At 42.3% G+C, this 13,759-nt stretch overlaps 1 protein-coding gene across 1 annotated transcript in view; it reads left to right on the forward strand.

The window, feature by feature from the left end:
- Positions 1-13,759, forward strand: part of GRK5 (G protein-coupled receptor kinase 5) — a gene marked incomplete at its 5' end in the record, with an annotated part of 162,648 nt that overhangs the window by 129,678 nt on the left and 19,211 nt on the right. Inside the window, 3 exons of the mRNA XM_080347887.1 lie at positions 7,398-7,498; positions 10,129-10,221; positions 13,269-13,332. Of these exons, the coding sequence (XP_080204013.1) occupies positions 7,398-7,498; positions 10,129-10,221; positions 13,269-13,332 (258 nt within the window). The remainder of the gene's footprint in view (positions 1-7,397; positions 7,499-10,128; positions 10,222-13,268; positions 13,333-13,759) is intronic.

Genomic DNA, 13,759 nt, shown 5'->3' on the forward strand with positions numbered 1-13,759 from the left:
TGAAACACACACCTAACCTGGGCTTCCCAAAATCAGAGTGCCACTGAGACACTTCTCCTCCATTGCTTTCCTCTGCGTTTCTCACCATCAGCGCCTTCTGCCTTCCCCTCCATCAGTCACCAGCTGCCTGGTCAGTACTTTCCAGGCCTCAGACTGAATCCCAGTGCCACTGGCCTGCCCAAAGCGCAAGGAGGGGGGACAGCAGAGTCACCCGAAGTGGCTCCAGATGTCTCCCTGCGGCGGGGCAAGCAGAGCCTGGGCTGACGTGTTCCTGCTCTGAGGGCAGCGGAGACACCACGGGCCAGATCTTAGGGTGAATCTCTAGCCACAAGCATCAGATCAGCCTTGGGGGCACAAAGAGGCAGCATTTCATGGTCTGTCTTTTGCATTGCACTACCTTTCCCCTTTGAAAATGTGTTACCTGAGCACATAAGCTTGACTTTCCCTCGTTTTGCATCTACCAGCAAGACTTGCACTGCACATCTACCTGCGCTTCCTTTTCCTAGTAGCTGCTCAGATTACAGTCCTTATGAGCGTTCACCTCACAGGACTGAGGACAGTCACCACTGAGTGTCATGCCATTGCTACCTGTCCTGGTAACGGCTGCACTGCTGGCTGAGCCTTCCTCACACATCTGGAGAAGGATGTGACTCTGCAAAAGCACCAGCAGCGATAGCACTGCATGTGGCAGGTTTCCCACCCCTGCCACAAGCCCTTGCTCTCCTTGCTGGCCTTGGGTCGTGGCCATGTGAGAGCAAAGCAAATGCAGCAACTTAACAACTGGATGAAGCCAATGTTTCCAGGGTTTTGTGTATGAGCTCTTCTCATCCCATCATGCACCATCTCACACCAAAGTTCATTTTAGCCTGTTCCTTGCATAGTTTTGAGGTCTCTACTAGTAGCAAGTCTGTGGAGATTTGCAAATAGATTATATGTGGAAAGTTACTGTCAACATCTGAAAATGCACATAAGACAGAAGTGCTTGGAACCACAGGCAGCTCAAGAAAAGTTATGGCTTGAACTTTTGTCCATTGACTGAAACATTTTTAATTGTTTTAAGCTAGTTTGTTGTGGAATGTTTTCATAACCTGAGACATAACATATGCTGCACGTTATTTGTTTTATGCAAGTGACTTTTAAAATAACTCATCGCGTTTCAATATGATGGCTGCAAGTCTGAAACTTGCCAGGAAAGCAGTTGTGTTTATGACAAAAGTTTGCATGAAATCTATTCATTCTAAAAAATGTGGTATCTTTCCGGTTCATATAATTTTTGTAGTGATAAAGAGTCTTGCTTTAAGACACCATGATGACTCACATCCACTGGCGAGAGTTGGTATAAACCGAAAGCCTGTATTTGTAGGTTTCTGTTCTTTATTCACTAATTGCAAGCTACAAATGGACTGATTTGAGAAACCTGAGCATCTCCAGCTTTCATTTATCTCAGTGAGACTTCTTTGATTTCAGGCACAGCCGATGATCAACTCTTGAACCTCCCTGTTGACTGTTCTGTAAAATATTGTGAGATTGCCACCTAGCTCATGAAGACTTAATCATGCAATGAAGCTTTAATATTTCAAGTTTCTTAGATGAAAGGTGCTGTGTAAGGATAAAGAATTGCCTCCAGACTAAGGACCTGCCCCATTTCTTGCAAAGTCAACCTGACCGAAGTCAATGTTATCACTTTTTCTGATCTGAAGCTCAAGGTTCTACAAGCTATTTCATTTTTTTGTAGGAGACAATGGTGATTGAGACAAGTGTCTTTCAAGTGGGAGTGTTCATTTGCAAAGAAGATAATTGCTCCTTTGCTCATAGCTCCAGGTTTCCTTTGGTGAGCAGTCAGCACACAAACTCCCTTCCTCATCTGTTCTCGGGCCACGCTGTGTGCCTGTGTTTTGCAGAGTCCAGGCTTTTGCAAAATCATTGGTACAAAGGACTGGGAGAGTGCTCAAGAGCCTCTTGCATTGAGGAGAGATCAAATGCACTTAGATCATCAACAGATGTCTGTCTGCCCTCGGAGGACTTTCAAACCTCCGAGAACAGATTCCACAACATTCATGTGCCTGTTCTTGTGCTTCCCTGTGTGGAAAATTAGAAAAAAAGGCTTCATATCTAATTAAGTGGATTCCTTCTCATCATTCCCCCAGTGTAGAGCAGAACATGCAGAATAATTGATCCTTGCCCTCTTTATTAAAAACATCTCTACATTTAAAGACCTTTATCATGTTTCACTCTTACTTTTCCAGACTAAACAAATCTAGTTCCTCAACATTTCCCTTTGGCATTTTTTTCCCAGGCATGTTTCTCAACCCTCCAGCCCTCATCAGCTCTCCATAGCTTTCTCAAACGGTGATGACCACAACGGGATACATGTGTCTAGCTGGAGTCTCAGCACATCCCTCTCAGTTCCCATTCTTTGGGCACGTTTCCCACAGAAACAGCAACGCTGCACACAATAAACCAACCCTGCAAACACAGGCTCGTCTTGTGTGTGCATCTGCTCTGGGCTGCGTCCAGCTATTGGAAATAATCGTTATACAGTTATACAGAGACACCTGCTACTCACCCCACCCCGGTTTCAGAAGTTCTAACCCAAACTGCCAGGTTCTCAGGAAAATGCTTTGACTTGTTGAAGTTGCGAATCTCTGCTAGCTGTCTGCCTGCTTTCACTGCCGCAGGCTTCAGGGCAGCACCTATAGTGCATCACATCTTGGCTGAAGTCACCCATTTGGAAGTTCTGTCTGCAGGAAAACTAGAACAAATAACATGTTTTAACGAACAACTAAGATTATCAGGGGTCTTCCAAATGCTTCCCTTGGTACTGCGGGCATTTCAGCTTGTTTTACAAAGTATTTGATTAGCTGATAGATGGACAAAAGGTCGGGTGTCCTCCACACGGTCACAGGGGAAACACCATCAGAGACATGTTGGACGTGCCATGGCAAATGAATAAAGATAATTTTAGGAGAAGGTTTATTTGTTTGCTGTCCTGTTCAGTGAAGGTTGACAAATACTGTATCTTGAAGGGCTGAGTGAAGTAGCCTGTAGCAAAACTTACAGAGCTGTCAAAAAAGGAGAGTTTACATCTTAAAGTATAGTGATGCAACACGACATTCAAAACAGCAGATAATGGGGAGTTACACAGCCTGGAAGCATTCAAGTGATCTGAATCCAATTTCACCTGTTTTCGGTACTTTGGGAGAGGAAGGGGGAGAAGCTACATTCAACTTCTCAGCAAAATATGAAAAGTATCTTGCAGGCCCAGAGGCTTCACTGGGAAGGAACAGTGATCATCCAGTTTTTGTGAACACGAACACAACTAACCTTGAACAAGCCTCTGACATCTCAGCTGTTTTCCTGCCATTTATTGAAATGGAAGAGCAGCTGGGAGGATCTCTTTTGTCTTTTAATTTATAAACAAGCAAACAGAATTTGCAAGTGGAGACATTTTTCTCTAACGTGTTAACGACACTCAGAAATAACTGAATATCCATTTCTTGTTTCTCAGATAATCACTAATGCCATTCCTCGTTGCGTTCTTTTCTTAAAAATTAAACAAGTGTGCATCATAAAACTGAGATGCTGCTTTGCCAGCAAAATATTTATGAGAAGGTTTTCAGTTTGTGGCCATACATGAGAAGATACAGAAGACAGGAGATTGGGGTTAAAACTTGGTGAAAGTAGTTTGAACTTTTGGACTTTTAATAAGGTCAAAAAGGATAACGTGATTTTGTTGATGGATCAGTTTAAGCACCTTTTGCATTGCCATGGGGGCCATGAATCTGGTTTCAGTTCCATCAGCTTTACCTTAGTGTTACTCTGTTGACTTGTCTGGCATAATTTCTGATTTACATTATTGTGAGATCAAGGATCACTTTCTTTGCCTTCCAGAAACAGAAAAGCCATGAGGGAAAATACAAGACTGTACTTGTTAAAACTACCCAGAGTTTTGCTTTGAATAGAGGAAAATGTAACAGGTTTTTGCAGGTGTTTCCAAAGAGTTAGAAGAGTAGTCTTTGTCACACACGCAGATGCCATGATCCTGATCACGATGTGTAACTCTTCCAGCTGCCACAGGAGATGTAATATGTCCAAAAAGGTGTCTCTGTTCCCCTGTAAAACCCGAATTTGCTTTTACAGCCACTACCCATAATGCAGTGGAAGAACAGTGTTAATGACCATTTCATCAGGGCTGCAGAAATCTCTTGCACCTCTTCTGGGAAAAAGCAACTTTTTGTTCCATAAGTGGCCAAAGCGTCACCTTTGGAAGATTTCGCTCTTGGGATCCAAATGCTTTCTTGCACTCGTAACCTGCGCTACCTAATTGTTCACCAGGGAACCAAAAGTAGGTTGGTGGGTTGGGTTTTGGCTTGTAATTGTTTCTGGCTTTGTTTGAACCTTGGGAGACTGTAGGTATGCACAGTACTCAGGCAGGGGAAATGGCAGTCATGAGCATTTAATAGGAGCGGTGGGAGCTATGAAGTCTTGAGGAAAACCTCGGGAAAGATCACACAATGGCTCCCTAGACCGGTCTGCAGGGCTGGAAAGCGTTGGGTATGTTCCTCCCGTACACGTGGTGCAGCTGCTCTGCCCTGAACTCTGTCAAGGGCTGCATAATGACACAACATGTTTCACTGGTCCTACAAAACCTTTGATCAGCCTGTGAAAACAAGTGGCATTTTTGTTACAGAAGGTGAAGTCTAGTAAAATATTTGCAATACACTCTAAGGTTTTAGTCCATGTACAGATGTCAGTGTATTTATGTCTTTACCTACCTTGATATTGTTAGCTTGCTCGCAATTTGTCCAGAAGAAGAAAGATTCAAAGGTCAGCAATGAGTGGTTTGGAAAACTCAAGTGGTGACTGTATCTCCCACAAACTTAGAGAGAGGAATCACAGTTCGTGCCATTTCTAAATACTTCCCACATTGTCTTACAATTTCTTTTGCTCACTCTTCTCCTCTTTCCCTATAAGAATTTTGTTTCTTCTTTATTAAAAAGTTTTAGCTGATGCTTACAATTTATTTTTCAGATGTACTTTGATCCCAGACAAAACTTAATGGAATTATTACTATAATAATGCATCATGTGCATGATCTGAATTCAACACTAATCTCAAGGCATCTTACCTCTCATTGGTGTTGCTTGGTGTGAGCAAGAATCAGGTCACTTGGTCTAAATGCCTAATTATGGGGTTTAGAACTTAGCTTTTGGATCCCAATTTTGGCCTATAAATGTTGAGCAAATCCTAGACTTATTTAGTAGTAACTTCAGTTAAAAGCCCTGATATGAATTTTACATAGGTGCAGCTCTATTAACATCAGAATAGACTCTCCTGATTCACAGCAGTACAGAGACCGTGGAGTTCAGTGGTGTTTCTGAACCCTGTAAATCAGAGATGTTGAGACAAGCACTGGGCTCTCGCAGCCACATACAAGCTTAGGTTGCCAATGGGCTCATGTAGCACACCCCACCGAGTATGCAACATATAAACATGCAGGCAATTACTCATATGTTTCAACCAAAATACTGCTGATCATTAGGCTTTGGTTCTCACCCGAATATTCCTTTTAAAGTTTTGTTGTTAAATTGGGTTTGGTTTTGCCTTTTTTTTCCTCCTCCCCACTTTTTTTCCCCTCTGTAGAATCAATGCAGCAGGTGTAAGACTGGAAAACGGGACTTTTTGGGTTTTTCCCTACTTCTTTCACTGCTTCTCTCTTGCCTCTGCTTACTGTCTTGAACTAAAACTGGGACTTGACATCTAAAGTTAGGAAATTCTGTTAGTTGTCCTATTTACTAAGACTTGTTCTACAGTTCTTGGTTCCTTTCAAAATCAGTGGCCAATCAAGTTGAGAAAATCTGGCTTTGCCTCACTTTTTTTTAGATGGTAATATGGAGGCTCATCTAGCTCCCAAGAAACCGATACTTCTTAATTATTAGCAATATATTCTGTCTGTAATTAAACGTGGGTGTTCCCTAGATATCTTTTGCTGAGGATATGGAGGAATATATGGAGGAACTGAGGAAATATTTCAGTGAGGTCAAAGATATCCAGCACATCGTCTGTCAAGGCTGAATTGTGAGACTGCGTTACGCGGTGTGCACAGACAGTTCCGTAAACCCTGTTCCTTTTTAAAAACATTCAAGTAGAACGAACTTACTTTTTCATGTCACAACCAGGATCACGTTCACATTTCAACAGTGGGAAGGAAAAGATAAAAGACTTAATTTCAGCTTTCACCATGCTGGAGATTTTCTTTGTCTCCACCTCTGCCCCCTCCTCTGTCCTCATTCCCAGGGGTTTTGGGCTCTGCCCGCAATGCGTGTCCGTGCTTGCCAAGACATCCCCAGTGAAGGGGGAGTTAATGAGAACATCTGGCCAGGAATGAGTGATGCTGCTCTGTGACCCACCCACTCAGCACATCTGGTGGTCGTGGCCATGGATGGGGAACCTCACTGAGTGTTAAGGATTCTGCAAGGAAAGAGGATTTTGTCATCTGTGGCCGGATTTATTGAAAATACCCAAATCCGATTGGTTATATAAAGAGGCTTTCATGTCCATGGGAGAAAACTCTAGAAATAGGTGCACATACACACACACACACTTTTTAATGTAATTGCATTATACTGCCTATGAGTAAGAATGTGGACTGCCTAAAAACTGTCTTTATAGATAATTAGTCCCAAAGGTCCTAAACTGGTTAACCATCAGGGCATATTGCAAAAGACCTCTCTTTGGTAAGGGCGCTTTGAAGGGGCTGAATGTACATTCTCTCCAAAGGGTGAAAAGAGTCTATGTGCTTGGTTGGCAGAGTTCCTTTTCAAAATGATTATTTCAAAACTGCGGGATTATTTTTGTCCTTCTAATGATGAACTAAAGTGTCCAGACACATCTTATTATATTATTTGTATATACATCAAGAAATACTGATGCTCTGCTTTTGTTTTCTTTTGCTGGTAAAAAAAAAAAATAAAAATAAAAGGATTTTTCAGCCAGCACAATGAATCATCAATGAAGTGAAAACACTGGGCAAATTCTCTTTTGTTTAAGAGAATGGCCTGTACACAGTTCAGGCCGGCACATTTTTCATGGGATGCAAGGGAGCGGTTCAAAGAATTGGCACGGAGCGGGTCCTGCATATTCATGAGGCTGGGCAAGGAGGTGAAGGTACGGGAGAAGGCAAAAAAGCGATGTGAGGAGAGAGTGGAATGTGGAGCGAGTTACCACAGTATCCTATTTTACTGCTGTTTGACGTAAAGCTCCTTTGCTTTTACACAACCTCTGGAATTGAATGGAAGCAGCTCAGGGCATAAATAATGAATGTGTCTTTGACACGTTGAGAGAGGAGAATCTGCGCCTCGTCACAGAGATAACGTGCCCCTCTCTTCTCTCCCCAGTCTCCAGCCTTCGTTCCTGAAGTCAGTCAAGATCTTATCCAACAGACAGAGGAGAAACTCGAAAACAGCCCCTGCAAAGAGCTGTTTTCTCTCTGTACAAAGTAAGTATAACTCAATACCCAAAGATCGCAGGGTTGCAGTCAGCAGCTTGTAAGGAATGTGTCAGGTAAAGAGAGACATTTCCATTTGAACATAAAGCATGTGTCTTCGGTTTCTGTTCGTAGTCCTGGGGGCCTTGCTGACAAGCAGTGAAGTCACTTCATCTGAACAAAATATAATAAATATTTCCATGCCATTATATACACTACACACAGGCACTTAGTGTTTCAGGTATTTGACAGAGTGTTCTAGCCAAGTAAACCAGCCATGGATTTCATGCTGTGTGAAAAGAGCTACAATGATAATGTATCCAAAGAAAACATCTCTGTTTCAAAGTGAATAAAAATTAAGTGGCTATACAGTCCATTTAGACAGAGGAATGTGCAAACTTGCTCTGCATGGCTTTTCCAGAAAATCTTCACCAGGAGAATGGGGCTTTTTTAAACGCTTTCTGTCTGGCTGTGGCGATCAAACAAACGTGCATTATTTCATCCTTTGTCTGGGAAAAGGCTTATCAGTTTTTGCAGCAGCGAGGCGATTTGTACTGTTATGCGCTAAAGCTCCAGGTATGCAATCTGCATTCGCAAACACTGACCCGAGTACGTTCATGCCAGTAGATCATAAACCAATAAAAATATGAAAAGGAGGGATCATCACAAGCTGCCCCATGTGGTTTCTGGCTGAACACTGTTTGTTTTCCCTGGATGATGTAATGGGGATTTGTAAAATTCACTCTGCTGTCATTCATTGTTTTGACTCATTTCATTGACCTTTTCTGTTTTCAGTTATTCTTTGCTTTGGTTGGAGATGTGGGTTATTTCTGGCCTTCTCTTATAACATAACCAGTTTCCTTGCATTGGCCGGGTGTCGTGTAGAGATGCTCGTATAACTCACACCAGTTGTGTGCCAGTCCCAGGGACAAAGGCAGAGCTGTGCTCAACACAAACCCCCCTGATGCCCGTTTCCAGTTCTCAAATCGGTTTGAAAGCTGACAGTTCTCTCTAAAATGCACTTTGTTGTTGCCAAAGAGAGGAACTAAAAAGCAAACAAGTGGTGAAAGGCAGCTATTTTTCTTTAAAAGACATGCAGCTTTTAATTAATTGAATGGAATAGGCGAGCGTTGGACACCACTTAATTCAGGCTCGTATTCACCGACAGCCATTCCTTCATCTCAGCTGAAGCAGATAAATGAGCCAGGTTTGAGACCTTGTTAATAAATATGCTGATCATTTCACATGGACTGAAATGGGGTCAAAAGGAAGTTTTAAGAACCCGCTGTTGGTATTTACTAAAGGTACTGAATAATGTTAATTTTGGAAGAGTTCACAGTCAGACCAAGAAAGGGAGGCATACATACAAATATGAAGCTTGCCATCCTGTAGGAGCAGGAACGGGGATGAGTTTCAGACAGGTCCTCATAGATAAGATCAGTCTGCGGGAGAAATGCATGTGTAACTCTGACTTTTGCTTTGACTTTTAATATTTTGTCTGTCTTCTTCTGCCTCCCTCCAATTTCCCCTATAATTTTGGCTTTGAATTTGGACATGTGTTAAAGCTCATTAAGACTTACTTTTTATTTTATTTTGTGAGCTTGAATCCACTTAGGGGAAACCGTATGATCTGTGTCCAATCAAAGTTAACGAAGACAACAACAATTTGACTTCTGAATACTGAATATGTGCAATTATCTGCCTGTTCCAAAGTGATGGTGCAAGAATTATAAAAAAAAATAAAAATCAAACAGCTGAGAAATGCCAAAAACTTATTGAGTAGTAGCTCATGGACAGGAAGGAGCTAAACTGGAGAAACACCTTATTGTGGTGAATTGTTTGCTCAGGACTAGCTAGAACTGCCCCAGGATAAGACCTAGAACCCTTGGTCTTCCTTATGGGATACGTGTTGGTCTTCCTTATGGGATACGTGTTGGTCTCTGGCTGCTTGTTGCCTGTCACGAGCAACATGCTTATTTCTCTCATTTGCAGACTGGCCTTTTTATTTCTTTATTCCTTTGATTATGCAAAAGACTTTGCATCAACTGTGTGAGCCCTAGAACTCTTTTCTTGATCCAGAAAAAAATCCGTATCCCTGTTCAGACTTACTTTCCTCTTTGACTTTGATCACTGTTATTCCTTCTTCAGTATAGCAGGAATTGAAATTGATTTTTTTCTCTCAAAATAACACCTTTGCTGGTCCCTCTTTCGCAGAAATAGGCTTTGGCCAGAAATTTTCAATCCAGATATAAACATCCCTCAAAGTTTAGGCTCTCAGTTCCTGAGGGTGTTGTGTTAAGCCAGTCTTAATTTACTAACAGAAACAAAGATATTTGTTGTCCAGTGACTAACAGCCTTTGTAATAGTCCATTGAAGCCAGTTGGAGACGCCCTGTTAATTTGCAGCAAGCATAACAAGTACATATTACTATTCAGCTTGTATAAGGCCTCCTGTTATGAAATCCATCAAGCATATTACTTTGTTCCTAGACTGAAACTGTGAGTAAAATAAAGTACAAAACAAAGCAGAGGCAAAGTGATCCTACCATAGAAGAAGTCTGGATTTTCTCCTCCGGTTTTGTTTCTCTTTTGCTCCAAGTTCAGGATTATAAAATACTTATATATCCTTTTCATCTGAGATAGATCTGTCCTTGACCACCTCAGCGGGGAACCGTTCCAAGAATACCTAAACAGCATGTACTTCGACAGGTTTCTCCAGTGGAAGTGGTTGGAAAGGTAAGTGTCACTTTGGGTTTTTTTTATTACAAATGAGTACAAAAGGTTTATTTTCACTTTCCATGCAAAGCCTTTAGAAGATGGTCAAAATCTGACAGCTGAGATAGTACATTTGCTCCGTGTGCCTTCAAGAGAAAGACAGTTTGGCCTTTCTACAGCGTTACTGTACCTCATCCTACTGTTTGCCATTTATGGCCCTCTCTGTGCAGCGATTCTCTCCCTCTTTTCACTGTTCTCCTTCAAGGAGGTCCATTAAGACTCATTCCCCATTTCCCTGAGCCGTGCTCAAGGGAAGCTCTCCCAGAGAGCTCCAGGAAAGCTTTCCTAACTTTAGCCTTTGTTTGTGTTTATTGTTAGAAGGTTCAAGAAGAGGTAATGGCTTTAGCCACAGGAGGATGGTGTATAGAAAAGTCATGGTTATGTTGGCATTAGACTCAATTTAACCATGAATGGAGTCTCCAGCTGTGACCATCCAACGAGCGTGACTGGGTCTAGGATATGTATAGTTCTCCATCCTCCATGAATGTGCTTACACCCATAAACACCCTCCAGCCTCTCCCTTCTCTCTTAGGGACACGGCACTCCCGAAGGTGACGTGCTGCAGCGAGCAGCTCGCACACCTGTTTTGTACAGTATGCCCATGCACGGCAAATGAATAAAGAAAGACCTACTGTCTATAAAAAAAAAAATAGGAATCCAAATCTCCTTCAGTCTGAGAAATGTCTGTGGCCAATTTCATTGTGTGCCCTGTCACAATAAGCTTGAAGGACACATTGCAATTTTTTATAACCTACCTTTGCGCATCTCGAGTGCTAAGTGTAAGACATCGGTGCAGTCTCTGGCTTGTGCATTTGCAAATACTGAGCCCAAGCAAGACTGAAACAGATGCTGCTCGCTAGAGAAGTAAAGAATAAAACAGAAATCCACCCCAAAATACCAGGGAGACAGTTCTGGCTTCTAAAGCTCAAGTGTTGGGCTGTTTAATGGTATGAGGTTCATTAGGCATGATTAAAATACACTCAGCACTTTCAGTTGTCTTTCTCTTTAGTTGAGCTCTGAATATGGTAACTTTTTCATCTGGACTGGTTATTACAATTATTGAATCACTGTAAACAGACAAAAATGTGTCATATAGGTCCTCACGCCGTATTTATTTGCTATGCATTTCTGAGCACATTTAATAACCAGGCAGCCTTAGTGGGTATTAATCTGCAAGGAAAGGGGCCTTTGCCTTCTCCTTGTCGGTGCAGGTTGTAGCAGACATGCACTGCCGGGTAACAGTGACCTTGGGTGGAGAGAAGCCCCGGGTTCCACAAATGGAATTAATTAGGGCAGATGAGTTAGGGCCAGCCCCGTGAGCGGCATGCACCCGCGGGATGCCTTGAGATCAAAGGAGCCGTGCCAGCTCCTCTCCCTGGAAAGCTGCAGAGAGGGAGGGGAGGCGGTGGGCAGAGCCATTCCATGCCAAGACATGCTCCACATGCCATCTTGACGGAATCCAGCATTTACTCTTCCATTTCAATTAAAAAAAAAACCCAAAACATTAGATGATTCATCTTCGGCCAGGCTATTTCCTATCTGTTTTCACATTTGGGATAAGGAATTTTCTGAAATGCTTTGAGGATTTTTTTTCTTCCATTCCCTCATCAAATGCGACAAGCTATTGGACTTGCCTGGCTTAAGAAGCCAGGAGAACTGCTTTTAGGATTAGCAAAGAGACGTTAGTAGCACAGAGTGATCAATAGCTCCTTCTGACAGCCTGCTGGGTCCAGCGGGGGAGACATACAGTCCATTTATTCCAGGGAAATTGCTGAGCGAGTCGTTATCACTGCTAATTGTTGCTTTTAACCCCAATAGCCTTTGCAGTGTCCTCACAGAAGCCTGAAAATAGCATCTTTTCCTCTCCTAGTTTTGGCCTTCTGCGTATTTTTTCTCTCCCCACTTTTAAAACCAATAATGAACATAAATGAAACGATTCAGTTTAACATTTATTCCTTATTGTCATCAACCTCATCATCACTGTTGTGGGAACAGCCACATTCTTGTGCTCCCTCTGCCAGCTGGCTGCCCGCCAGGGGAAAACAAAAGCTGGTAGGAATATTCATATCAGCTGCTAATGTAATCGTAAAACTTTGGGGATGGAGCAGTGGATACAAAATTGGATCTCTCTGAATCCAGAGTTATTCTTCTGTCACGTTACAAAACTTTTGTGGTAAAAAAGGTCTAAGTTATGTGTAGGGCTGGAGCCGTATTGGTAGAGCAGAATTTTGTGGGAATCCTTGCGAGATCATGTAGTGATCATGTCTAGTGATCATTAGGGAGCACTCTGCCCTCAGAAAGCAAGACTTATTGAACCCTTAAAAGGAAAGAGATGCTTTTCCTCCCTCCTTGCCCGTGATGCTCTCACAGGTACCCTCAGCACCCTCGGCAGGGCCTGATGGGCTTGGGGCTCATCCTGCTCTCCCCTCCTGCCAGCAGCACCAAACCTCTCCGGTACCCAGGATTGCTTCTTTCCTCCTTCCACGTCAGATTCCTCTTTTCTTTAAGGTCAAAACACCAGAAATAGTTTCTGGTGAACTGGATTTTGAATCTCTTTTTCTCATCTTGAAGACCAAGCAAAGCAACAAAGTGTTAGCTCAGCGCTGCCCTTAAAAAATTCCTGTATATCATGACAATAAATATCTTGTGGGAAGCTCTCAGGCCTCCTCTTTGCTTACAAAAGCCAAGGCTATATAATGGAGATTCAGAACCCTCCTCGGCCCTAAGATGCTAGCAGAAATTATACTGATGACTCACTAATGTGTTGTATTTTATTACAGCTTAATATGTTGGAATTGAAAAGTTCAAGCCATACATAGTATTGAAGTAATGTAATTACATAATTATATATTATATAATGTAATAATATTACCTTGAAATAATGTGGTTATATAATATTTATCTATTTTGCTTCTCAAAAGTATGCTCTGAAATAAATAAATCATAGAGAGTGCATTAAATGTAGCGTACCTCTTATTTTTTTTTTCCTTTATTTCCTCTTCTTCCAGGCAACCAGTAACAAAAAACACGTTTCGGCAGTACAGGGTACTAGGGAAAGGCGGCTTTGGGGAGGTGAGTAATTGTGAAAGTGTCTGTTATGAGCGTTTCTGACTTCTTAGGCACTGCAGGTTACAGGAGCCTGATGTGACAGAGGCTGATTTTCACTAATTGCTGAGAGTTCTCCTTAAACTCTCATGACAGACACTGTAATCTCGAAAGAACACTTTTGAGAATTATTTTGTATTTGACTGTTGCGTTCACAGTGGAATTAGGGTCACACCCTTACTTGTATTTTACTGATGGCCGGAGGTCAGAGGAGGTGCAGACAGGCTGTAGCGCAGCAGATTACAATCTGCACAGACAAAAGGAGGTGGTATAGGAAGCGGGCGGAGGAAAGTGAAATAATTAAACCAATATTACACAGCAGATTTGGAAACGGTAGTCGGTTCCCCAGCTCTCCCTGCCTGTGCCGCTGTCTCTAACCTTAAAAGGACTAAAT

The sequence above is a fragment of the Nesoenas mayeri genome (genome assembly GCF_963082525.1).
Source record: "Nesoenas mayeri genome assembly, chromosome: 7".
In the NCBI taxonomy this organism is placed as follows: domain Eukaryota; kingdom Metazoa; phylum Chordata; class Aves; order Columbiformes; family Columbidae; genus Nesoenas; species Nesoenas mayeri.